Consider the following 27,010-nt stretch of genomic DNA (forward strand, 5'->3'; position numbering starts at 1 on the left):
TTGTGGCTTGCGCGTTCTTTGCTGTAAGCGTTTCCTATAGCTCCAGGAAGCATGATGCATGCACCAAAATTCACGTATTCTCGCTAAATAATTTAATATCACCTTTTTATTTGGACAACTTTCGGTTTCGGTTTCTGGGCGCCGAGGTTGGGCAGTGACGTAGAAGTGTAGGAGGCGTGGTCGCGTGACCACACAAGGCTGTGACGCACATGACCAGGAAGCGATCGAAACTCGGCGAGTGATGTAGCAACCGATGCTTTGCCGGTACTATAGTGAACTAGAATGTATTCTAGTTCACTACAGCCGGTACGTACGTTGCGGATTGGCGGAGGTCCGGAGGTAACTCACGTTACTACAGCAGATTTGGTGTGACGTCACTACAACTTTCGTTGCCCATCCTACAGATCTACGTCAGTGTTGGCGCACTAGTGATGGGTTTCGATCGGGAGAATGAGCATTTAGGTACACTTTGGAAGTGAATTAAAATATATTCTAACCGTTTGCTGTGTCCGACCCTTCGTGTGGAATGTCCTTGCATACAAAGGAAACCCACAACAGGCTTCTTATAGCCTCGAAATTTGATGGCACCACCCCTTTAAAGCACCTGTCCTATTCAGCTCACATGCACAGCTTGTGGCTCGTGGAGCGCAATAGAATCATTCGTACAGAATGTTGTCGTCATTGTCCAGTAGTGTTTCGAGGGGCAGAAAGGAGACAGGGGCATAAGGTTATGGGTGTGGAAAAGGCTGGAGAACTAGCTCTATACTAAGTGGTGCAACGGCACCACTTCTGGCATGTGCACGTGCATACATATTCTTTCCCAGCATTTCTGGCTTTACTTTTTTCTTTTTGTGTAGAGACACAGCAGAGCCAGATTTAATTGTTAACACTGATAATAATGTAGCATAGCAACATTGTAGTAAACAGTTTATATCACACCAGATGACATTCAATAACTCACAATTTCACTGTCAAGTGGCTGCTCATTGATATGTCCAATTTAGTGTTAACACTGGGATCGTTATAAGTGGATTTGACTGCAATTGCTTACGCTTAAGTAGTTAATAACTGCTTTCATGAAGTTGTAATCGGTAGCTGCAATCAATTTCATTTTTGCTGTCACATGTACAAGTCTGGTTACAAGCAGTGGTTCATACTCATGCGAAAATCTTGTACTTACCGCATGATGTGTTGATGACATCCCGTAGCTCAGAATACTTCCACTTTGACAAGTCAAACTTGCCTTCCGATTTAGCCCTGACCTGTGACCTACCCACCAAGGAGACAGTTATCAGACAAAGTGACGCAGAGAAAATGTTTACAAAGAAACACGCACCTGACTGGCAAGACTGGAGTTCCCACATCTTCAACTACACTGTTGTTCTCTTGTGCGAGACGAAGGGCAAGCTCATGGTCACGTGACTCCTGCTCAATTTGTTGGTTCCTGCATGATAAGAAAATGGCTCAGAGCTGAAGGTTCCTAGACTTGTTAAGATGTCAGGGACACACCTCATGTGCTCTTCCTTCTGTTCCAGGAGGAGTTTCTCTTGCAATACTTGCTGGATGGAAAAAGACGCATGCTATCACAACACACTCGCTCAATGATATCACACAAGGCAAGAACACTTGTCATGTATCGTGCACAGATGGTAGCTAGACGAAAATACCATCTCTAAGGCCTACCAATACTGCACTTCTGCCCTGCACTATGCATTGCTAAAAACTTGCACATGTTGAACGTTCTGAGCTGATTCGTATGACTAAGCCTCAGGGCATCTTGTCCTTATCTGTCATTTTCCTTATTGTTTTTGTGCCCTCAACGTGTGTCTAGTGCATAAAAACAGTAAGCAGGGCAAAAGTTACCGAGGTTAATTCGTGAAGCGTGTTAAGAATGAAATTGAGATATAAGGACAAGATTTGTTTGTGAATACAGGCTTCCATGTCCTATGAGAGAACTAACCCAGTGAATCCAGCAGACAAACAGGCCACAAGGCATAGGGGACATTAATTGTTGTTTTTAGCTGTAGTGTAGTGACGCCAAATGAAATGAATTAAAGGGGACAAAAGAGAAAAAGACAACAACACCATTTCCGACGGTGGGATCTCAACCCACAATCTTCGAATTACGTGTATGCACAACCTTTGAATTACATTAACACACCCAGGGATTATATATACAAAAATATCCAATAAGTGGACAGGGAAGCGCCTCCCATTGTAGCTAAATTGGTAGAGCATTGGACACGTAATTCAAAGGCTGTAGGTTCGGATCCCATAAGCAGAAAGTGTTGTTACAGCGAAAGCTGTTATGAGATCACAACAGCTGATTTTGGCGCCATAGATGAATAAAAAGTGTTGCTTGTAATACCATTACAACTATTACAGCCCGAAAAATTTTGACCAATCATAAACAGCTAACAACCAATGCGGAAGGAAACAATGCGGGGTAGTTTAACATTACAATCGCCCATATTTTCAACGAAAATGTGTGCTTACACTGTTAGCCTAGGCACATTTACTTGAAGGGGTCGGAAGGCTCTCCAAGCAACGTTGCAAATGCAAATACGTTGAGTATAAAAGAATGCACTACTTCTCTAATACCACCAATTCGTACATTTAAAGGGAAACCTGTGGTTACCAAGTTAACAACAATGGTAATATAAAAATAGTAATGTAATAATAGTATAGTAATAATTACGCACTAGAAACACTATTTCGACTAAGAGCAAACAAGGCAAAATATAATGTATGCAAACCTGAATACAGTGAAACCTCGGTGATACGATCACAGCTCATACTGAATTTCGGGGTGATACGAATTTTTCGTTGGTCCTGGCCAAGGCCCATTGGCCTGCAATGTAATGGAGTACGGTTGTTGCGAACCGATTTTCACCCAGGAGACGTTTGATACGAACGCACGCTACCGCCCAGGTATGAAGAGGTTTCGTCCGCGCAGTCGCGGAAGACGCGGCCAAGCACGTGCGAGCGCGGGAACGCAAGCGTGGGCATGCGCGCCGCACCGCCAAATCGTCAGAATCACGGTGTAAGAAAAACACTTTTCTTACGGTCATAATTAACCTTCAGAGACAGCGCCACGGCCTCCAAGATTGTGTGCGCAAATCTTTGAAGCTCTTATGTGCCTCCGTGTGCCTTCGCGTTTAGATTACAGAGGACATTAGCGCCATGCTATTTTTTTTCTAAGGCGTTGACACTGGCTGCTGTCGTTGTGCTGTTTACGCGTGCCTGCCTCGTGCATCAGACATCCTATGAAAGGAGGACCGAGGACCGAAAGAAGGCTGAGGACGGTCTTGGCGAAGGAGTCAGGCCTCACAACGTCAACATGCGCGGACCGCTGAGGTCGCACTTGTGCGGGCCCAGCCGTAAATCTCCCAAAAAACATCCCCAACACCTCCGCGATAACAAAATCATAACACAGAACCGTGGTTCTGTCGTTTTGTGGCCTTTATCCATCGCGTCAAAGCGCTTGTTTTGTGACTTTTGCTGCAGTACTCCGGTGTCATGCAAAAAAGTATACTAAAATTTGGAAGGGGCTACTGCTGTCGCGGGTCGCAACGCATCTGGTCCATTAATTAAATACGCACGTACGGGCCGTATATTTACGAGTGCTGGTATGATTGCCGACAACTAAAAACTTGACTGACAATCATTCAGGGTTCTTCCTGACGTTGCTGCGGCCCTGAAAAACAATAAATGAACATGTACGCCTGCTTTCTTTTGTCGCATGCTAATTTTCCATGCTTTCTGGTGATACGAATTTCGGATGATACGAATATTTTTGGTGGTCCCATGAGATTCGTATCACCGAGGTTTCACTGTATGTACAAGAAAGTGCAGTATTAATTAATGAAAAGAAAAGGTGCACTCATTGCTACCTACAATAAAACCAGTCTTGGGCAGTAACGAGTTACTAGTAACGTGTTACCGGTAACTAGTTACTTTTTTCAGTAACTTGTAACTGTAACTAGTTACTTTTAAGTTAGAGGAACTTGTAACTGTAACACTGTTACTTTTTTACGTAGTAACTGTAACGGGAAATAGCGTTACAGTTACTTTCCCATATCCTCTCCACCTTTCACCTTTCCACAGCACCGCTCCCCTCGCAGTTTGGGAGGGGAGGTCGCTAAGTTCAGGTCCGTTTTTTTTTTTCGACATATATATCCTTTTGGTCACTTGAGCTGCTAGCTCTGCTCTTGGTGTACCGGTGAATCATTAGGACGCCAAGTTTAGTCTCCTTGGTCCGAAGCTCCGAGCTAATCGTGTTGATAGGCGGCTAGACAGCAGCAGAGCGTAAAAGGGTTGAGAGTCAGAAATACCGTGAACTAGCGAATCATTTTTAAAACACCTTTGGAGTTTTTTCTCGCCACTCAACTTCGTTCGCGAGCCAGCGTCATCGCACTGTTTAGGTCAAAGCTATGTCCACTTGTCCAGCAGTGTCCAACAAGCCCCGTTTTAGAACGCGTTGCATCAGTTGCTTTAGCAATATTCCGTTTGTCGATTCTTTCCTGCCCATTTCGCCGATGTTAAGTCGCGTCGCAATCCCCGCATCGCGCTTGTAATTTTCACGAACACTTGTTATAAGGAGAGCTTGCGCTCAGCGGACGCAGAGCCCCCCGACCAGGGTCTGATACACCTTGAACGTAGGCAATAGACACAATGGGCGTTGTCTTGACTCGTGACGCACTCCCCGCTCTTTTTCGCATGCGCTTCTGGGTATCACTATAAACGTCCTAGGATAATGCTGTCGTTCCAGTGCATCAACTATGCTTTCCACTTCTAGTGTCCAAGGACGTTTATTATTTGCAAATAAAGTCCATTTTCACCAGCGGTGCATGAACGAATAAATTGATGCAACAAAATGAGGCTTACACAAAGAAGGCTGGTGTTGGGCCATCTTTTTGGTTTCCTTCGTCTATGGTTTTACAACGCGCAATTTTGACTACCCGCGCATGCCGCCGTATTTTTTCATTAAATAAATCCTATCATTTGGTTTGTGATCTATTACATATTCTATACAGTAACGGAAAAGTAACGACGTTACTTTTTCAGAGTAACTGTAACTGTAACAGGTTACTTTTGGAAACTCTGTAACTGTAACTGTAACAGAGTTACTTTTTTGGCTTAGGTAACTGTAACTGTAACACTGTTACTTTTCACTGGTAACGTGCCCATGACTGAATAAAACGCAATTATTAATGAGCAGCTTTTAGACATTAACGAAATTTCATTGAATGATACAAATTTATACTACTGCGAAAGCAGCCATGGACATAATTATATTCATGCAAAAAGTTGTGCATTTAATGTATAAAAAGTGTTGCTTGCAATACCATTGCACGCATAACACGGATAGAATATGTATGGTTGTCCCAATGCGTGCTGCGTAAAACCGACTGTACTTCTTCTAATGTTAATAACACAGCTACGCAATTATCAAAATGCACATCAAACTGAGTGCTAATGCAGAAGTTCTCTCTCTCCCTGTGTGTGTGTTGTGTGTGTGTGTGCGTGTGTGTGTGCGTACTGCCGATGGAGTGGAGGATGCTTGCCCCTCCACTCGGGAACAAGTTGGTACGCCACTATATGCGGGCCTGTTACGTAGTTAGGCTTGGCAAAGAACCACTTCATTTTTCGTTCATGTACGCTTCAACACGATTATTGGCCAATATGCTGCTTCAATATTGAAACAAAAATCATAGTTTCATGCTAGAACTACTTCTCTCAAAATTGAGAAAAGAAGAAACATACCATAAATCTAGAACTTTAGCTATCTTGCGTGCAATGAAACAACAGTTTAGAAACATTTTTACAGAACAAAACAAATTGAAACTTAATGTATCACTGATACCACGTATAGTAAACGTGTGAAATATTTTTTTCGTTTCCTAAATGTTTCTGACCAGCGGCAGCAGAAAATCATAGCACTGATGGTGACGCGCAGCGGCAGAGAGAGCTTCTACTGAAGAAGAAAAAGTGGGACAGATTTGTCCCATTATCCCTCAAAGGGTTAAAACTGCAAAGAAAAGCCTCTCACTCTGTACCAAACTCTGAAATACTTGGCAGGCAATGCTGCACATTGCTATGCATAGTAGAGAATCATTTCACACTAAATGCCTAAGACCGTGCACATACCTTTTAAATGATCATGAATTTTACTGCACTATTCTGCCTAGTGACCAATTTTTGAAAGAAACGATTGAAGACACATTTGAATATCACTGAGGTGGCTCAAACCTATGTCGCAGAATCTGTGAAGGTACAATAACACACAGACCGCCTTGGAAAAAATGGATGCTCTCTCGTTACAGCCCATTACTTTGCCTCGCAATGTGCTTTGTGACGAAGCACTGTACTGATTCTGGGCCATTTATTAAATTTGTTACAAAAATCTGAGTTTTCCAAGCACGTACAATACAATATATTTGGCAATAATGTGGCAAAAGGTATTAATTCAAGTAGATGAGTGAGTATTAATGAAGTGTCAAGCACATTAAAGGGGTGGTGCCACCAAATTTGTTGCTTGCGCGTTCTTTGCTGTAAGCGTTTCCTATAGCTCCAGGAAGCATGATGCACGCACCAAGGTTCATTTATTCTCGCTAAATAATTTGGTATCGCCTTTTGATGTGGACATATTTCGGTTTCGGTTTCTGGGCGCCGAGGTTGGGCAGTGACGTAGAAGTGTAGGAGGCGTGGTCACGTGACCACACAAGGCTGTGACGCACTTAGCCAGGAAGTTATCGAAACTCGGCGAGTGATGTAGCAACCGATGCTTTGCCGGTACTGTAGTGAACTAGAATATATTCTAGTTCACTACAGCCGGTACGTGCGTTGCGGAAGTGGCGGAGGTCCGGAGGTCACTCACGTTAATACAGCAGATTTGGTGTGACGTCACTACAACTTTCGTTGCCCATCCTACAGATCTACGTCAGTGTTGGCGCGCTAGCGATGGGTTTCGATCGGGAGAATGGACATTTAGGTACACTTTGGAAGTGAATTTAAAATATATTCTAAACGTTTGCTGTGTCCGACCCTTCGTGTGGAATGTCCTTGCATACAGAGGAAACCCACAACAGGCTTGTTATAGCCTCGAAATTTGATGGCACCACCCCTTTAACATAGAAAATTGAGTTAAATTCTTCATGACCAGCTGCTTAATATGGTCATCCAAGAAAACACACGAGGTGTAATGGCTGGAAAGTGTATTATACAATTTATTGTTTGGTGACAAACCAGACACCGGTGTAGAATAATCATGTTTTTCAAAAAGCGTGAAGCAATGAATGCGATAGCAACATATTAGAATGTCACACGAAGAACAGCAAGCAGGTCTAAACTTGCAGGCACAAAGGACGCACGAAAAGAACACACACAGGATGAGCGCGAACTAACAACTTTCACAACCCAGTGATACTACTGAGGACTTCTGATTTGGAGCAATTTTTGGAGCAGCAAAATTTTCATTTTGGAGCACTTTGGAGCAGCCAAAATTTCCATCTTGGAGCACTTTGGAGCAGCTAATTTTACATCTGGGAGCACTCTGGAGCAGCTATTTCACATCCTAGAGTACACTGGAGAAGCAAGTTGTATTTATATTCAAGCACCTGAATAATTATTATGGGGCTCTTACGAAGAGCTACAAATATTTCGATTCATTCCAAACCTCATCGAGAAAATCATCTCAGGAGCACTGTATATTTCACTCGATAATACAAAAATATGGGTATCATGCAGTTGAGTGTTTGGAATAATCCCTTCAGCGATTACTTTCGACACTATCAAATAAACAGAATACTAGATCAATAAAACTAACACACTAAATACATTTGTGTGGTTATCAGCAGACGTGGTAGACAAATGCCGCGACGTACAACAGTGCCTCAATGCTAAATAGTTACAATGTCCCTAATGCATTTCCCTAAGACGAATACAAAGCGAAAACCATGTTCTTTTTCTTCTCAATCGACTGTATTGCTGGGTGCAACATGACGTCACTTAGCTAGCCTCAAAAAGCCAACTTCCTCTGACACTCCCTTCCCTCTTTCTGAAGCCTCTCTGTGCTGTAGCAAGAGCGTTCTCATAATGCTTCCAGACCATCGTTCGCGCATGCACCGGGTTGCCTGGAAGATGGAGATCTGCTTCAATGTCAAGCTTCCGCGAAAGTGTCCAGAAGTGCATTTAATGGGGGACTACATGATTTAACAAACTTCGTTTTCTTTATACAGCGAAGCTGTATATAGCTAGGACATTCCGACTGTACGCTGAAAAACCCCTAGTGCCCTCTAGGGAGCAGTGCGAAAAGAAAAAAAAGAACTCGCAGGGTCCCTTACGCATTCGCCTAAGACAACTCGAAGATGAAGGCCATCTTTTTCTTCTCACTTGATGTATTTATCCTCCCCCGCCCCCCTCTCGAAGCTTTCTGCACCTAACGTGCTTTCGTACCGCCACAAGGATCGGAGCAATTGCAAGCTTTCTGCACCGCACCTGGTTTTGCACTGCCTCCATGATCGGCGCACCGATCATTAAGGCAGTGCAAAGTGACGATGACATGTGATGACATCATCATGTGACTTCACAGTGTATAACGTCACAAGTTTTAGCGATCGATGATATCATGATGATGTCATCACGTCATAATTTCTTTTTTGCACCACTCCCGTTGATGCCGCTGATGCTGACGGTGAATTTGCATGTTTGATGAGGCATCTAAGGCTTTCACAATAATAACGCTAACAGCCTGGCCTTCAGCAACCTGGCCTTGCATATCAAACTGGCCTCCACCATGTCACCACTGTGCCGTGCACTAAACAGCTTCGCTGGTCATCCAACTCACAGAGTGGAATGGCTCCTCAATTTCTTTTCTTTTAATTGCGACAGCAATTATACAGACATCCTTGATGAGTTTTTGCCGTCGCTGTCATGTTCCAAATTGATAACATCACTCCGCGCATCGTATGTTCTACCCGCGAGTCGATCGCGAAAGATATAAAGCTATGGAAACGAATGCGGCTGAAGCGGAGATGAAACGAGCTGGCGTTCTCCGTCGCACGGAGAGCGCATATGCGATAACATCACCGCACGTGTGAGGGCTGCCGTCGTTTGCTCATCAAACAAACACGAAACGTCCCATACGTCTTTCGTAAGGTGCATAAAGGGACGCCAGGGGAGGAGAAAAGGGGGGGGGGTGCGTCGCTCGAAGGTCACTGGCATGCGCGCTATCTCGAGGCATCAGGAGACGGCTCGTAAGCTTGTGTTCTCAATGCTCAATTTGCGTTTAAAAACTGACAGCACAAAAACAGCTTCGGTCCCTGGAGCGGCCATATTCAACAGGTGGATAGCAAAACGGCGCATCGTCTGCTACGGTACTTCCGGTTCGAGGCCTATGTCTTCGCTGCTTCAAGGTGCCTGAGGTTCAGTGTAATGGGGAAGGAAACTGTGACTCGCGCTACTGCGAAACGCACTTCTGCGACTCGTTTGTTAGTGGTTGTCCAGTGATTGTATTTTTGAATTATTTTGCGAATGGTTAGAAGATATTTCGTAGTTTAGAGAACGAAGCGAGAAGGAGAAACAGGCAAACACGAGGAACGGTGAGAGGTGGGTCTCGAGCGCATACAGTTATGCTTTAAAATATGCAGTAATATTTTGAACAATTAGCTTGATGTAGTATTTTCGGGCACAAACGGTGGCTACCTCAGAATCACTCACACATACGAACACATGGTGACAAATGTCAACATACGTACGTTCCCAAATCACTTAAAGATTTCCGACAAAAGTATGTGTACTCTGCCCGATCGAGTATGCCGATACAATACACTTGCATTGTATATACTGCACTGCCTACTTTTTGTCAAATATACTGCTGAGCGCGTAAGAGGCCAACACAAAAAAATGGCCTCTCAGTTAGTGGTATCGTAGGACGTAAAACGACTGAAGTGCTTTTGAAGCAACGAGTTGCATATGGTTTTAGTATTTAAGAGCCTTGCAAGGGGGAAGTGCCAATACCTTTTAGTGGAAAACTTGAAAGACAAATGCATGTTGAGTGTGCAAAATTTCACATGCATTGAAACACAATGCCCGAGCGCACGAGGGAATGACATCTCACGTAAAGGAAGATTAAGAGGCCCAAAAGAAAAACCAGAAAACAGCGAGAGTTAATTGTTCACTTTTAGAGTGAGAAACATTTCACTACTGTGATTCACTATATTCGAACCTGAGATGGTATATTTGCCACACAAAAGTAAGTAAATAATTTTATACGAGTTTGCAACATGAAAACAAATTGGACGGATATTTCATGACGCTATGATGTGCAACAAGTCTTTACAGGTAACAAAACATGCGTGAAAACACCCTTTGCTGCGAAACAACATGCATGTGCACATGTCCAGAGGTACATGCCACTTGGATGAAGAAATGACCGTTTGTACCTTTACAACAATCTCGTAGTGATTGAATTTGTTATTCAGCTAAGCTGCACAGCAGTCCAAAGTATTAAGCAGTAATTTGTGAGAAAAGGGGACTGCGACTGCTAGATGGAACACACAGAAAGCGACGGCACTAGCAACAGTGCGTGTTTGGCGGCACGACGTCTGGAATCGGAAGTCGATGCAGACGGGCGCCGTAGCCCACAATCCTTTGCGAGAGCCACGATTTTGCTATCCACCTATTAAACCAGCGTTTTGTTGAGTTACGCGAGAACGGATCCAAAAGAGTCAGCTGCTAGCCTTACTTTGTATAACAATACAATTTGTTGGTATCGCCTTCATTGCTTCGCCCTTAAACGAAACTGATTTTTTTCAACCGTCAGCTATGGACTCTGGAAGGCGAGGGGAGGATGTGCAACATGGCGTAGCCGCTTCACATTGAGCATTCCGATGTCAGGGCAGTCAGCGACGGGCCCACTACAGACGGCTGAGCGTATTAAAACCGAATAACGGCTGCTCCAACCAGGAGGCATGCTTTTATTAATGAAATTACATTTCTTTTTAAATCAAGCAAAAAATTCGAATTGGGAAGTACCCTATCTCTCACGAGCTCGAAAGGGCAGGTCCTTTTAGGGGGTGTTTACTGCAAGAGCGATTACGAACCCGGGTGTGCTGGTGGAAGGAATTACGAAAAAGCTCTTCTGGATGAAGGTACATGGATAAAGTACATTTTTCATCGTGATGTCCAGAAACAGGAGTGACAGACATTTTAGCGTCGCACGTATAGTTATTAGCGAACACTGCTTTAATTACGCGCCATGCGACGCTTGAAATGAGCTATCAGCAGCGTTTCTGGAACAGACAACGTCCACCGATGAATCACCGCCACACTTTCTCGTTACCGATTGGCCCAGACGTCACGAGCCTCAAAAGTTCGTTTTGCTGTCGAGCCGACACGCACAACAGAACCTGCATCGGCAACGAGCATGGCGTCATGGCTTACTCAGGACGCAAGTGTGAGCTATTCAGCAGAATAATTCTTGGTCTGTGGTTGTGACTTTGGCAACGCCAAGATCAAAAGCAGAAGATGTTTTGACATGCCGGCGGTGCGATTTGAAAAAAAAAAAAAAAAAAAAAAAAAAAAAAAAAAAAAAAAAAAGCTCGAGAAAAATCTCACTTCTAAAAAAAAAATTGTGACTACCAGAATTGTAGTTTGGCGGTAACGCGTTACAAGTAATGCCGTTACCGGTAATGCGTTACTTCTTTCGGTAATGAACTGGTTACCATTGTGTAAATTTAACGGGTAACATACTTACGTTGACATTTTTCGGCAACATGAGGTGTCACGTTACTCGTTATTTTTTATTCTGATTATCCCGGGAGTCTTACACAAAACTCCCTCGTCTCGTATGTGCCACATTCCCAGAGCTATTCTTTTGTAGCAGCTACGGACCGCTATCGGCCTGTTAGGCATTGACAATAGGAGTATCGTTAATGTGTCCGTCGAACATCTACCTATTTACCGTAGGTGCGGACGTGTTCAATCACAAGCGAGGCAAGTTGTTCAACGACAGCTTTGAAATAAGGCTCTTGCTTAAATTTTCCAAGTTGTAGTTGTCAGAAATTCGTCCCTGCAATACTATGACACTGTTTATCAGTTCTGTTTTATAAATAAAATTTGCTTCTATTGCTTCTAAGTGCAGGTATAAGTTTCTGGTTGTCGAATTCCTGAGTGAGCTAGGCTGACCTTGAATGCCTTTGCACAAACACTTGCAATTTTCGTGGCGATTATATAGGAGGGGCAATAACACTGCAATTTTTTTCCCTAGACCATGCAATTTAAGCATTTCTTTATTCCTACAAAATCTGCGCATACGTTTTGTACGCTAGTAGAAGCATGCCTCCAGAATTACTGTAAATTTGTTCAGAGATCAGTTATGTTTTCTTTCCGGAGAGCATTGACGATGAAATCTCCGTTTCTATTTAATGTCACTTCGAGAAATGGCATTACGATGTGCCACAAAGTTATAAGCCATCATATGCAACTGTATACAGTAAACATTAGGCCACTATAATATTGCTAAAGTCCAGCACACTCTTGCAAAGTTTTCTAGTTATGTCAGTAATTTAGCTAAAATCATTTTTGTTAGGGGTTTTATGTGAAATATAAAACGAGCTTTACTAAATTGTTATTCTGGTTTCTGCAGCGAGGGCGCACAGATAAAATATTTTGATCGTGCATTACTTTTTTTCAGTAACGGTTATGCGTTACCTTTTCTTGTAGGTAACGTATTTAGTTATTTTTTTTCGGTAACGCATACAACACTGCATAGCAGTAGGCTTTTGCTTAAGACCAGTGATATGACTTGGCAGATTATTGCTTTGGCTTTCTGTAGGTCTGCTTATTTAGCTTTTCAAGCTAAACATCACAATAAGAGCCTTCTGTGTGGCCGCGCGGTTGGCGTAGCTTCAACTGTACTGCACGCTGCACCGCCGTCCACTGCCACCTCGTGCGGGACCAGCCTTCAAGAGCGCAACACGGGCGCCAAGAAATCTCACTGCACTGACACTATCTCATCAAAAGTGCGCATATGTTACTGCAAGCGTAGCGCTGTTGTAAGTGTACTGCACGCTTTTAACAGTGGAGCTGCCGGCTGTAATCTGTCCAACGTGAACAAGTGCTGTGACCAAAGGAACACGCAACACTACAAAGAACCTGAGAGTCAACCCCGCTATACGCTTGCAGTGGTGCCACTCACGAAGTGAGATTTGGAGCAATTTTTGGAGCAGCAAAATTTTAGTTTTGGAGCAGTCTTGGAGCACCTAAATATGACTTTCAGGAGCATTTTGGAGCAACTGCATGCACACTGCTAGACTTGTAACAGATATCGAACATTTAGTTTAACAAGCATCACTCCAAATAATACTAGCATACTTAAAAGCAATAATGCTGTGCCTCTAAATACAAAAGGTGATAACTAAATTTGTATGTTTTCAGTTGAAATGAGAACAACCAACCTGTTCACATCGCCTGCACTTTTATTTGAAAATAAAATTGAGGAGCTGCCGAGATGTTGGCTTCTACAGCTTTTGAAGTTTTGAATTCACCACTGCTAGCTTGGCCATATTTGTGGACAGGCTAGAATTAGCTTCAGCCAGTAAAACCTGGCCAGACTCAATGTCATTGATGTTGGTCTGAGCCAGGCCAGCCTTCATGAGTCCCTGGGCACGCTCAAGCTCAGGGCGTTTTTCAATGGTCTCTTTTTTCCTCACAGAGCTTCGTCCTCTTCTCGGCAATTGGCTGAATCTCAACGGACATTTTCCTCTTCTCTCTCTTTTGCTCCTCAGACTCCAGTTGAAGCCGCCTTGAGTAGACGTTATCAGAACATTTGACAGCCTTGACAAAATCTCTGGTACATGGCACGCTGCATGGGTCACTGCTGAATCGCTTCATGTAGCTTTTCACCTGGCGGATACCATTGATTGTCGCAATTCCTAAACTTGAGCGAGTGTCAACAATGCGTTTGTTTTCACTCAAGCCGTGCTCACAATCCGCATTCCCGTGCGGCAGGGCCAGCAATGCACGAACCAACACCAAGAGTAGGGGGTACTTCCGGCTTTCAGAGGCGAAGATCACACACTCTTGATAAACAATATGAATCAAAGGTTCTTGCCTTTGGAAAATTGCCTGAAATGCGATAAAACGTTCTGCTGTGCTTCGCAGGAAAAGCATCTTGGCTTTGGTTTTCTTGTCCAAAAGTGCTGTGACTAGCCTGTTCCTTAGAACAGCTCCACTTGGCCGAACTTCAGCTTCACTCCTGAAGTATGCCTTCAGCACATTGTATTGCTCAAGCACTCTTTCCAAACTGTCTAAAAACGTGAGCCATTGGTTGTTCACATGCTGCAAAAAGACGTGCTCCGGAATGCCCAAGTCCTTCTGGTGTTCTTTAAAATTTGAAGACCAGACAGCATGTTTAAAATAGTACACATCGATAACCAACAACTCCATGTCACTTCCAAAAGCATTCAGACCTGTGCTGAACGCATTGTGAACCTTGTGCAAATTGCACTCCCCTATGCTCCAGATGCTCCCGCCGAATTCTTGATTCAGTTTTTTTTTTCAGACTTTTCATAGTGTTCGGCCCATCACTGAAAAAACAAAGTAGCCTCTCTTTTGACATTTCAGCCAAACTTCTCTCAATGCAGTCCACAACAATGGTAGCTGTTGCTCTGCCAAGGTTGAATGATTCAAGGTGCTCAATGACTACCTTCTGTTGACTCTTCGAAAAGTAACGCAGCAAGATGTCTAGCTGTTGGACATGTTGCTCAGGCTTTGGCGTTTCATCAATTTGGATTGTGTAATACACATCCGGCCAGCCAACCTCTTCTAAGACATTCTGTATGAAGTATGGACCCAGTCCATCCGATATTAGATACGTAGCCTTTGTCCTACCACATGAGAACTTTTCAGCAATCCTTGAATCAGGAAACGTCGCTGGAAATGTTTTGGATGCTGTTTCTGCATAAGAAAAAGGTGCTCCCTTCACCACTAACGAAAGAGCAAACAATGCTTCTGCTCTAGCGACATTGTCACTCAATGAACATGATGCTGTCCCCTCCCCAGAAAGGTTGACAGTTGCTTGGACTGTCTTCAGCCTCAACAGCTTTCCATCGGCATCACGGTGTTTCTGAAGGGATCTGAGATGCATTTTTGCAGCTGCATGTCTTTTGATGGCAGATGTTCCATGTTGTGCGCACGAAATTATAATGTTGCATAGAATACACTTCGCTTCAGAGCTTTTCAGACCAGCCTGGCACCACTACTTGATTGGATTCCCATTGCTGTCGGTTTCTTCAAGCACCGATGGATTGAAAGTTGTGAGTCGAGCTGCGTAAAAAGCAGAACAAAATGACTTGCCACATTTGTAAAAATCTGAATCGTGAATAAAAAGTGGGAGTGTGCGAATACAGAATTTTAAATTTAGAATCAAATGCAGAAAGAAAAGCCCAATGTTGAACTGAATATTATTAATGCTCACAGATTTAGGACAAGACAACTATGGTGTTGCACACGCTCGGCAGTCTTCTATCTTTAAATAAATATCAAGATATACAGTGCAGTATATTCCCATTAAAGAAAACATCAAATTTGTATACCAGCCCTGAGTACAGCTTAGTTCTATTAAACGAAGATCTGTAAAATATTTCTATCTATATAATTTCTGCTGCATATAATCATGCTTTTCTTTTTTTTTCACGGAAGCTAATGAATTAGTGGCATTCCTTTGTACTAAATACCAGTGAGGTTCTCAATTTGATAGTGGACCTTCGTTTTGCGGCAGTCTGACTGCATAGAAAATTTTACTTTCCACTTAGTCTGAAGAATCCATAAGGGCAATCCGAAATTTACAACACGTGGGTTATCGTAAGGTCAATCAGCGCAACAGAGAAAAGACCGCGCACCGCGTGACAAAGAACGCTACATCAGCCGGCACGGCTTGTCTGCGTCGAGCGCAGCGTTTCTTTTGCGCCGAAAATGAAGTGGAAACACTAGCTAGGCGACCTCAAGCACAAGGGCTTACTGTTATATCCGCTGTGCACACGACCTGTGGCACTGTGCAAGCCTCAGCATCGAATATCCTGCCAATCGTACACCACATAAACCATTCACGATTCGAACGATTTGTGCACTCACTATGAGAGTATGTGTACACCCCTAGTAAAGAGTAATCTTAGCAGGACAATGCTTTTCAAGAGTGTGGGATTAGCCACACCGGCGATTTCAAATACGTTTCATTGCAGAGAAATGCGCTCTCAAACGTTAACCATTTGTATCGAACAACTGCGCAAATACATAGCATGCGAGGGATCGGTCGACTCGTTAAACGATCTGCTAATACAACACGGCGGTGCCAGCTTCCGCGAATTCCTACAACAGTAAGCCCATTATGTTTAGAAGACAGAAATTACATTTTTGAACGGAATCCCGGCAGTGAAGGCTGACAACTGCGCCAAAACAATAGGTTACTGCGGTGCAAGTTTCCGCGAGTATACTGATAACAGTATGACCATTTAGAGTAGAAAAAAAAACATTTCCGAACAGAATCTCTTTGCAGTGTTTTTAACAAGGCGAAATGTGGCGCTCTACGTGACGCCAACGCTATACAAACATGCACGTGCGTGCAAGGAACACGACAGTATCTGCATGAAAGCTTACCTTTCTTCATTGCATCGGCGCAAACTGTCTGCTTAGAAGTTGTTCGCACTCGGCAAGAGTTGTCCCACGCAAGAAAAGCGGCACAAAACAATTGACGCAGGCAAGGCATTACACTCAGGCAAGAAAAACGCGGCCGCGAAACCTCATAGCACTCACAGTGCTAAAAAAAAATGGCACGCAATAGCCAGTGCCCTCGCTCTGCCAGTAGATGGCAACAGAAGTTTTGTGTTAAAGCTATCACGCAGCCGTTGCGCGCATGGCGATGTTTCCGAGGAGGCTGGCTTGTGGAGGCTAGGTGCGCTCCTTCCTAAGCTTTTCTCTCCTTCATGGATGCGCACGACGGACCGCCAGCAAACTACAGAAAGCACGGTTTGATGACGTCTCAAGCTATAGCTAATGCAAATTTCGATAACGGCGATCGCAATTTATAAAGCCACTTCGTCTAACACATCATGCGCAGTTTGCAGACTAATACTGCCGCACGCATTACGCGCTGTCATTAATTTTGGCCATGACCTCCGAGATCGGGCTGCCCATACCGTCTCGGAGGCAACGTTTCAGCGCATTTAGGCGCAATATCGTGCCTTTTTTATCAGGATGGCGCAGAAAATCTCGTTTGGTGCAATTTGGCGCATTTGGCACAAGAGTGGGACCACTGCGCTTGCCTGTCGATAGTTTTCGCTTAGCGACATTAGTGCCGGAACGCATAGCCTATAACGAGTAGAAGCAGCACGCTCAGGGCACGATAGCACATTTTTGTGGGGTCACACATATTTACAGAGTGACCCAGAGGAGATTATGGCGGCACCATGGGAGCCTTCATTGGAAAGGTACACAGAAGAAACATGCTTGGGTGCGTCTATTTGTTCTGCGGACGTCTCAGTTTCTTGGTATCCCTGGCGCTGCTTGGAAAATTATGTCAACTCAGCCTTTTTTCCCTGCTGAAGCTGACGTGGGCATCAAAACTCTTGCTTTTGAGGCTGTTTTGGAGCAGCTTGGCGCAGGAAAATGGAATCTTATCAAAAATGCGCAATATGCGCAGGCTGTCTCACCCTTGGTCCATATAATTGCTATCACAATAAAATGTAGTCGTGTGCAAAAAGAAGTGTAACTGTATCGGGCCAGTTTATGTGTTCTCAAAAGCGAACATTGGCGCTGGGGAAATCGTAAGAAATGAAAATGCATTAGCGAGGTTTTACTGTACTTGTTGCCATAGTTAAAACAGATAAACCCCGTAAAGTAATGGAACAGCAAAAGGCATGATGACATTGTCTCTTTCATGCGAGTGAAAAGAAACTCAGTGCCACAGTGCATGTTCAATGGCTCCTCTATTTTTTTCATTGCCAGCCATTCAAAACCCTCTCCTCTAGCCCTTTCCTACTCTCCCCCCGTTGGCTAGCCTTCGCGTCTGCTTTGCATTTATGGGGGAGAGTACCCTTTAGGTGGTGCCTCAGATTAGGTAATTTTTTGTTCAGTTGTGTTCAGATCTGTGGGGTGGCGTCTTGCATCCCTGATGATCACTATATTGGCTGTCACGCTGGCTCTCCAAGAGACACGGAGTTTTGAGACGGCGCGTGTTCGTTCGTGGCTCTATGCGGGCTACCAACGGGGGTGTGTCACTACGACGCTGCTGCATGTGCTGGCTTTAAGATGTGCCATTTGAGTGCTGTGAGGCGGCAGCGGCGGCATTGGTTCGAGCAACAAAAAGAAGGAGCACGAAGGAACAAATCTTATATTGGAGAGGGACAGCGCGTCTATCACATCCCCTTGGGAATGCGCTCAGATGCACGTGTGATGCAAGCAGTCGTACCCTTTAGGTGGCGTCGCATCACGACCACTCCCTGAACCAAGGCGGATCCATTGGTTCCTGTTGAGGAGCGAGCGTTTGCACTGGCATTGAAAAAATAGAGGTGGCGTTGGCATGTTAAACGAAGCCAACAGACATATCCACATGCTGTAAGCTTCATATTTACGAAATGGCACCACGAAGTAAGACAAAAACACTGAAGGAGCACACGAAACACAAGCGCCAAAGCTGTAAGCTTGTGCAGTGAATCAACATTCTTTTTTCTCCACTCAATATGTGCATTGGCATGAATTTCTGTATTTGCAATTTTTAGCACGTCTTTTTGATATGGTGACCATCATGGGTTGCTTACCGCCATTCTAGCATCTTCCAGCTGCTTTGCTTTCTCCTCAGCCTTGCGGGCAGCTTCCATCTGAATTTTCCTGAATAGACAGAGCAAAGTATTTTCTCAATCAATGGGTTAATTACAAAGGGATTTATGGTGCAAAATTAGACAAGCACTAAGACAGACACAGACAGTCCAGGTCTTATTATGCCCCAAACACCTTCTAGTTCCATTTCGAAGGTATTAAACAGGGTACAGTACACAACGGTATTAAGTTGTAGTTTTTTTTTTCCGTCAAATAGAAGGCCAGACCCTTAAGAGCCTAAAAAAATGTACTACTAAGCATAGGTCGGCAAAAGAAATTTGAGCTTACTCAGACTCACTTAAGGAATATGTTTTTCTCTGAGGGCTCACTCAAGACTCAGACTCGCCAAAACTTTCTTCAACTAGACTCTCTTGGACTCAGACTCACTAAACCTTTTCTCAACCGGACTTGCTTGGACTTAAACTCACCAACATATTACTCAGACACAGACTCACAGCTTGACCGAGCCTGAGTGAGTCTACTCATGAATCTGTTAGCGTAAAATTAGCATGGTGTCAATGCTCTTTAACGCCAATATCTCACATAATCGGTGCCCTTATGATACACCTTTTGATGTTGTACATTTAAATACATGTTAGTATCAGTGGTTTCAATCGAGTAAGGACATTTTTATGAAATGCGTGACTCACACAAGAACTTCTCGTGAAAGAGTTTGCTGGGGGGAGGTCATGGTACCCCCCCCCCCAGCTCATGACTCTGACAATAAATATTCAGGTGGTGCAAGAACGCTTGTGCCTTGAGATATGTTTGAAAAGACTTCAGTATAAATGTAAGCCGATAGAACACTGATAGAAATGCTGAGATGAGTAGATAGGGCCATTGGTCGGCAATAGGAGGTGGAACTCACTCAGACTCACCCAAGAAATATATTTTGTGCTTAGGGCTCACTCGGAGTTAAACTCACCAATATTATTCTCAACCGGACTCACTTGGACTCAGACTCACCAAAATTTTCTTCAGCCAGCACTCACTCGGACTCAAACTCACCAAGATATTACTCACCCAGACTCACTCAGGCTCACAACCCAATCTGAGTCTGAGGGAGCCTGAGAGAGTTACTCATGAGTGAGTTTGCCGACCTATGCTGGTGTCAGTACAACCTGAAATATTAATTACATGTTTTTAAAGGCTAACTTTGGTTCCTACTGTGCTCTGCTGTCAGACACAATATGAGGTTCTTTTGTGCAAGATATCGTGACATTTCCGAGATTGCTCCGCTCCGTGGCTCCATTGGTCATATGTGGGCAGCCATTTTGTATAAATACACACCGTGCCTGCAAATATTGCTGTACACCCATGTTCAATTACAGTGTCTAGCCAGATGTGAGTAAGGATTGCCTACTAGTGAGCATTTATGTTCCTGTAATCTAATATACAAACAGCGGCCGTTTGGCCTATGTAAACATGGCGACACGAGAAAGTGTATTTTTGCGCGTGCGGATCAGGCTACCAGAGAAATTATGGAAGCTTTGTACATTCACAAAAAAAAAAGGCCCTAGTTGTGTAAGCGTGCCTTCTATAGCCCTTCTATAGACAGAGAAATTTCTTTCTTGGATAGTTTTGTCACATGATACCGTTCGTTCATGGTTAGTCCTAATCTTTTGCATTTATCCTCTGTTTGACGTGATCGGCGTGTGGTCACGTGGTTAGAGGTTGTGCTTTAAAATACGTGTTACTGTGCTAATAAAGTTAGTTGTGAGAACAGCGTTGGTGTCCATGTCCCTTCTTCACCTCTGTACTCGTTGTATCGTGCTGAATCCACTCAATATGTTTACAGAATCCAACTCGCCCAAATTTCAGTTCTTCTCTGAGATATAAATGCTAGCTTCGAGTCTAAAATTAGCCCTAAAAACTTATGTTTCGCCTTAATAGGCCAACACTGACCCTGCAGGTCATTATCAGAATCAGGGTGCAGGCTCTTTTTCTAGAGAAAAGGACGCAGGTGCTCTTTTGGGGGTTAATCTGCAACCATTCATGTCAGCCCAATTGGAGACCTAGTTGAAACCAAGCTAAACCTGACACTCACAAATTGTGCGGGAGCAGGATTTCAATTCTATCTGCACATCATCAACATACGTTGAGTAAAATATGTTACGTGGGACGCACAACTGAGCACCCCACTCAGTGGCACTCCAATTTCCTGCACAAACTGTCTCGATAAAGCATTACCCACTCAACATGGAATGCGCAATTCTACAAGTAACTTTCTGTCACACTTAACATGTTACCACATACACCCAAGCATGAGAGATCTTTAAGTATTTTAAACCACCACGTGGTATCGTAAGCTTTTTCCAATGAAGGAATATAGATAAAAAGAACTGTTTGTGGACAAATGATTCATGAATTTATGTCTCAATATATGCTAAATGGTCAGTCGTGAAACAACACTCTTTGAACCTGCACTAATATTGGTCGAGCAGTTTGTTCGATTCCAGGAAATGTAGTAGCCAGTGGTTCATCATTTTTTCAAACACTTTGCCAAGGCAGTTTGTTAGTGCTATAGGCTGGTAACTCGAAACAGAAGATGGATCCTTGCCCTGTTTCTGAATAGGAATTATAATGGCCTCTTTCCAAGCAGAGGGGATCTCACCGGAAAACCATACAGCATTCTAGAGGCAAAGAGAGTTATTCGTATTTCAGGAGGTAGGTGCTTCAACATTTTATGTATTATACAGTTGCTACCTGGGGCAGATTCATTGTAACAATTTGTGCTGCCTGCAGCTCAGCTAATAAGAATGGGTGGTTGTATGCTTCGTTCTTTGCACATTTCCCTTTCGATTTCTGTCCCTCTATCCTTGCTTTGTATCGCTTGAATGTTTCAGGGTAATGTGACGAACTGGACGCACGTTCAAAATGCACGCCAAGGAAGCTTGCTTGGTCTTCCAGGCTGTCTCCCTCTGAGTTTACTAATAAAAGTGAATATGCTTCTCGGCCTCTTACCCTACTTACACTGTTCTATACATCAGCCTCATGAGTGTAGGAAGGAGTTCATACCCAATATAAACTTCTGTCAACTCTCTCTTCTAGCTTGCCACCGCGTTCTCTTTTGTCAGGACTTGACCTTCTTAAAATCTGCAAGATTCTTTGCAGTGGGTGAATCGCGCAGGAACCCCCACACTTTGTTCTGTTTCTTTCGCATGTTCCGACATTCCTTGTTCCACCACAGGATATGGTGTTTGCATGCAACACCACTTATAAAATCTTTAAAATATTCAACAGCCCCGTCTATTTCTAAGGAAGATACATCAGACCACGAAATATACTCAAACCTCATTATAACAAAGTCACATCTGCCACGAAAATAACTTTGTTATATCCGAAAATTCGTTATAAACGTTTATTCGTAACACTGTTTCTATTACAAGACTATTCTTCATTTACTTCGTTATAACCGGTAATTCATTATATCTGTGTTCGTTATATCGAAGTTTGAGTGTACAAATAATAGTTGTTAACTGCTCCCAGTAGGCTGTATCAACCTTCCAACAAGGAGCATGAGGAATAAAAACGTACGGGTTTGGTGTTCTCAGCAGCATCGGGAAGTCAATCACTCCCGTAAAGATTTTTGACCACTTCCCACTTAATATCAGGTAGACGGGTCAGTGAAACAATGATAAGCTCTATAGACGAGTATGTTTTGTTAGCAAGATTATAATATGTACGCTTTTTATAGAATAGACAAGCGACAGAAGAGAAAAGAAACTGCTTCACTAAACGACTTGGGCACCGCAGTGAGTCGCCCCATGTTGTGGGCTTTAAAACCTCCAACTACCGTATTTACGCGATTCTAAGCACCCCCCCTGTTTTCACTATAAATATTTTGGAAAAAAGTTTGCTTGCGAATCTAAGCACCCCTCTTTTTTTTTATTATTTCTTTTTTTCCTTTCTGCGAACACGGCGCAGTCAGGGCCGCCAAGCGCGCCCTCTCGTCGCTAATCTCGGAAGCCGCCATGTCGTATGTTGCTAGGTTCACACAAGAGATGGCGGCACAAGAGTCGGCAGCCAATCCAATCTGCAAGTCCGGACAGGTTGCGCTGGCTTCGCGGTGGCGGGTGGCGTGCGCACGTTTCTTTGTCAGTTGTTCGATAGCCCTGACATCGGTCAAAATGAGTGCAAAGAGGGCATCCTACAACTTGAAGTTTAAGCGAGCTGCGATCGCGTTTGCCGAGGACAATGGCAACCACAGTGCTGCTGCAGAATTTGGCGTGGACCGAGCCTGTATCATCAGGTGGAGGAAGCAGCGGGACCAGATTCTCAAGGGCGCCGCGACTCGCAAGAAATTCATGGGACCGCGCAAGAGCCGACACCCAGAACTCGAAGAGGAAGTCTGCGAGTTTGTTCGCAGCGAAAGAAGCAGGGGCTTCGCTGTCACTGCCGATGCCCTACAGAAAAAGGCGACGGAGATCGCGAGGAGAATGGAGATTCCCTGCGCCGTGTTCCGTGCGAGCCGTGGCTGGGCGGAGCGCATGATGCGAAGGAATGGATTTTCTTTGAGACGCCGGACCACGATATGTCAAAAGCTGCCAAGTGATTTTGATAACAAACTCGTTGCTTTTCAGCAACATGTGCTGGATCTCTGCAGATTAAACAGCTACGATTTCGGCCAGATCGGCAACGCCGATGAGACGCCCGTTTTTTTCGACATGCCGAGAGCAAGCACCGTTAACGAGGTAGGAGCCCGGGAAGTGAGGGTGAAGACTACAGGGTATGAGAAGCAGCGTGTCACAGTGATGCTGTGCATTACAGCTGACGGCCGCAAGCTTCCGCCCTACATTATTCTGAAGAGGAAAAACATGCCCAAAAATGAGTGTTTTCCGAAGGATGTCATTGTCCCAGTCCAGGAGAAAGGATGGATGACAGCCGAGCTAATGGAAGATCGGATCCGGGTTGTGTGGCAGCGGCGCCCCGGGGCACTGCTTGGGGAAGCTTCAGGTACGCGGTCCATGCTTGTCTTAGATGCTTTTCGCGGCCACCTCACCCCGGATGTGAAGACCAAGCTGCAAAAGAGCAACTGTGACTTGGTCGTGATTCCAGGAGGCATGACACCAGTACTGCAACCCCTGGACGTTTCGGTGAACAAGCCGTTCAAGGCCCACCTTCGACAGGAGTACGAAGAGTGGGTCCGGAACCCTGACCGAAAAAAAAAACGCCGACGGGAAAGTTGCAGAAAGCGTCCCCGTCCACCGTGGCAACATGGATTTCGGACGCATAGAAGCGAATCAAAGTCAACGTTGTCGCGAAGTCGTTCAAGAAATGTTGCATCACGAACAACCTGGACGGCACCGAAGACGATGTGCTGTGGGACACAGAGAGTGACGGGTCGAATGGTGCGATGGACTCGAGCGGTGCGACGGACTCGAGCGGCAGTGATAGTGACTGACCTGATGCACAAGTGGTGAGTTCACTGTGTGAACCTATTTTTCTTTTCATTGTTTTTGAATTAAAATGCGATTTCTCGCGTCAGCCTCGTTGATATGTTGTCGCAAAAGGGGGTGGGGCTGTGCGGTCATTTTTCGATTTTTCGAATCTAAGCACCCCCCCTAACTTTTAATATCGCGATCGTGAAATAAAGGGGGTGCTTAGAATCGAGTAAATACGGTACATAAGGTTCTGGTAATTCAGCTATCAGTGATTGGAATTCATGTGTGTGGAGCTGATGATGAGCGGTTATCTAAGGAGAGCAGATGGTTACTAGTTTATTTAAAAGTAAAGCTCTAACGGCCATCGCTTCGAGGAGTGTTTGGAGATGTAAATGTTGACATGCTACGCTTTTATAAAGTATAATGGCTACACCACCTATGGTGTATGTAGATGAGCCGCGCTCTTGGAAATAGACATGTGCGCTGGTCCCAAAATCGCCGGCAACGGCGCGCCAGTGTTTCCACCACCGGCGGCGGCGCTTGAACGGCGCGGCGGGGTTGATCGGATCGGCGGCGGTGTGGAGAGGAAGGGGGGGGGAGAAGGAGGAGATTTAAGAGGTGGTGGGGAGAGAATTTGGCCTCTTGATTTTTAGAAAAGATCCGTTTCATCGCAATGGCGAAGCAGTGGACGCGATAGCAACATGTCGTTATGTTATACGAAATAAGGCTAGCAGCTAACTCTTTTTGTCCAATCTTGCATAACTCTACAAAACTCTGGTGTATGGGAATATGGCCGTACCCGGGAAAGAAGCGGTTTTCGTGCATTTTCTCGTATCAGTGGACACAGCCCGAAGCGCTGAAATCACAATGCGTAGAAGGGTATACGAATCGTTTGCTGATGTCTGCTGACATACCAACCGCGCCCTTATAGTCAAAGTTCACAGTTGCTGCTTAAGCCCCGCAGCCCCTCCCCTCCCCCACCCACCCCGGCATCCCTTTATGCTCCTTCGCCCAGCGAAAGATGGGTGGGGCGTTTCCTTTCTGGTTGAAGAGCAATTAACGGCAGGCCTCACACGCGGGTTGATGTTATCTCATGCGCCCTTCGTGCGACAGAGAAGGCCTGCTTGTTTCATACCTGCTTCAGTTGTGTTCCTCGCGAGCGCTTTTACTTGCGGGTACAACATACGATGCGCGCAGCGCTATTGTCGATTTGGATTTTATATGGAATAGTACGGCGACGTTGGAAACCTGTCCAAAGTGTCCACATAATTGTTATAGCAATAAAAAAAATATAGAAAAACCGTGGAAGAGGGCTCGCCTTTTTTCTGGAGAGCTGCATCATCTCCACTGTAAAGAGTTCGTCCGTTGGAAGAATCAAATAATCCGACGCCTTTTCCATCGGTTTCGTTCTCGACTTCACTACCCTCCTTACAGGTGATATCTCCTCGCGCCACATATTTCTTCATAAAGCACACGTACAATGTTGGCACTAAGCATTGAGCCTATCAGGATTTCGCACTTGTCAGCTACACCATGTTATCTCCGCTTGCGCAGTCGGAAACGCACAAAATGGAGCGAAATCAGTTGATTGCGCATGATATATAGTCACGCGAGACAAGGAAGAAAGGGTGGGCGACTCCATGGCAAAGCAGGGTGGGAGACAATTCACAACTGATATTTCTCATATATCGAACAATCGAGAGCGCGTACTCTAATGATGTCACGCAAATCACTATTGTGGCGTCACGAAGTGCGCCAAAAAGGCGAGAAATGCCAAAAGAGAATAACGCGCTTGAGAGCAGTCAAGACACCACAAACGCCGCTACCAACTCAAAAATCATACAGCCGCGGAAAAGAAGGTAGACACAAATACTTATCTGCGCATTCTCAGGCAAGAGGCGATACCTATCAATCAGGTGCGCATGGTGGTCTACATGAGAGATAATTATTCACTCTCTTTATTTCTCTCTTGTGTCTCTTCACACGTTGTGTCTTTTGAACCATGAATACCTACCAACTAGCTCAGCTGTGTGTTATTCTAAGTTTTTCATTGCCTTTACTTCTATATTTATTTATCGATTTACTCGAGTAAAAAGGAAAGAAAGAAAGTGTACTGACCCATCGATATATATTAGTTATTTGTTTTCTTTATCTATGCAAAGTGTACTGGGTCCAATACTCCACGAATATGCTATACAGCGAGTTGCGTCGTCGCCCTTAAGGCTGGAGGACGCCGCAGAGTTGAGGTCAGGCAACACCCGGAAAACTTCTGAAGAAGAGAAAGATACAATTTCTGGAGAGCTATTCTCGATGTGTACATCTAAAGGAGATGTCCACAACCCATTTCGCCAGAGAGCATTCAGTTACTTGAAAAGCGCTGAGCCGAGATGTCACCTCGACCTTGACCACGTCGACGCACTAACCCGCCAGCACCTTCCCACCATAAGAAGAAAGTGGATGAAATGTACAGAAACAGGAACTTGTCAAGCCTGAACTTGCATATGAATGTATCCCAGATGTGTGAGAACAATGGACGGAATGCGTACCGACCTTCACAGGTGTGTTAGACGGGCGGCTGAATGAACCTAATTCGATGGCTAGTGCGATTAGAGTTGATGCACAGTCTCCGAGATGTGCTCCCAAAAGCGCATATCTGGGGGCTGCGTTCGTTGCGTTGAAGCGCATTACGTCCCTGGGGTATTACGTTCTGGGGTTTTATGTTCCAAAATTACGATATCATTATGAGAAAC

At 44.6% G+C, this 27,010-nt stretch overlaps 1 protein-coding gene across 2 annotated transcripts in view; it reads right to left on the reverse strand.

Annotated features, from left to right (window-relative positions):
* The window catches only part of LOC119396998 (unconventional myosin-VI), a 195,676-nt gene that overhangs the window by 19,581 nt on the left and 149,085 nt on the right, over positions 1 to 27,010 (reverse strand). For both annotated transcript variants that reach the window (XM_037664409.2, XM_037664408.1), the window contains exons 21-24: positions 18,819 to 18,888; positions 1,510 to 1,559; positions 1,337 to 1,444; positions 1,181 to 1,269 (exon numbers count right to left, since the gene is read on the reverse strand). In XM_037664409.2, coding sequence (XP_037520337.1) covers positions 1,181 to 1,269; positions 1,337 to 1,444; positions 1,510 to 1,559; positions 18,819 to 18,888 — 317 coding nt within the window. The remainder of the gene's footprint in view (positions 1 to 1,180; positions 1,270 to 1,336; positions 1,445 to 1,509; positions 1,560 to 18,818; positions 18,889 to 27,010) is intronic.

Source organism: Rhipicephalus sanguineus, chromosome 6, assembly GCF_013339695.2.
Source record: "Rhipicephalus sanguineus isolate Rsan-2018 chromosome 6, BIME_Rsan_1.4, whole genome shotgun sequence".
Classification (NCBI taxonomy): domain Eukaryota; kingdom Metazoa; phylum Arthropoda; class Arachnida; order Ixodida; family Ixodidae; genus Rhipicephalus; species Rhipicephalus sanguineus.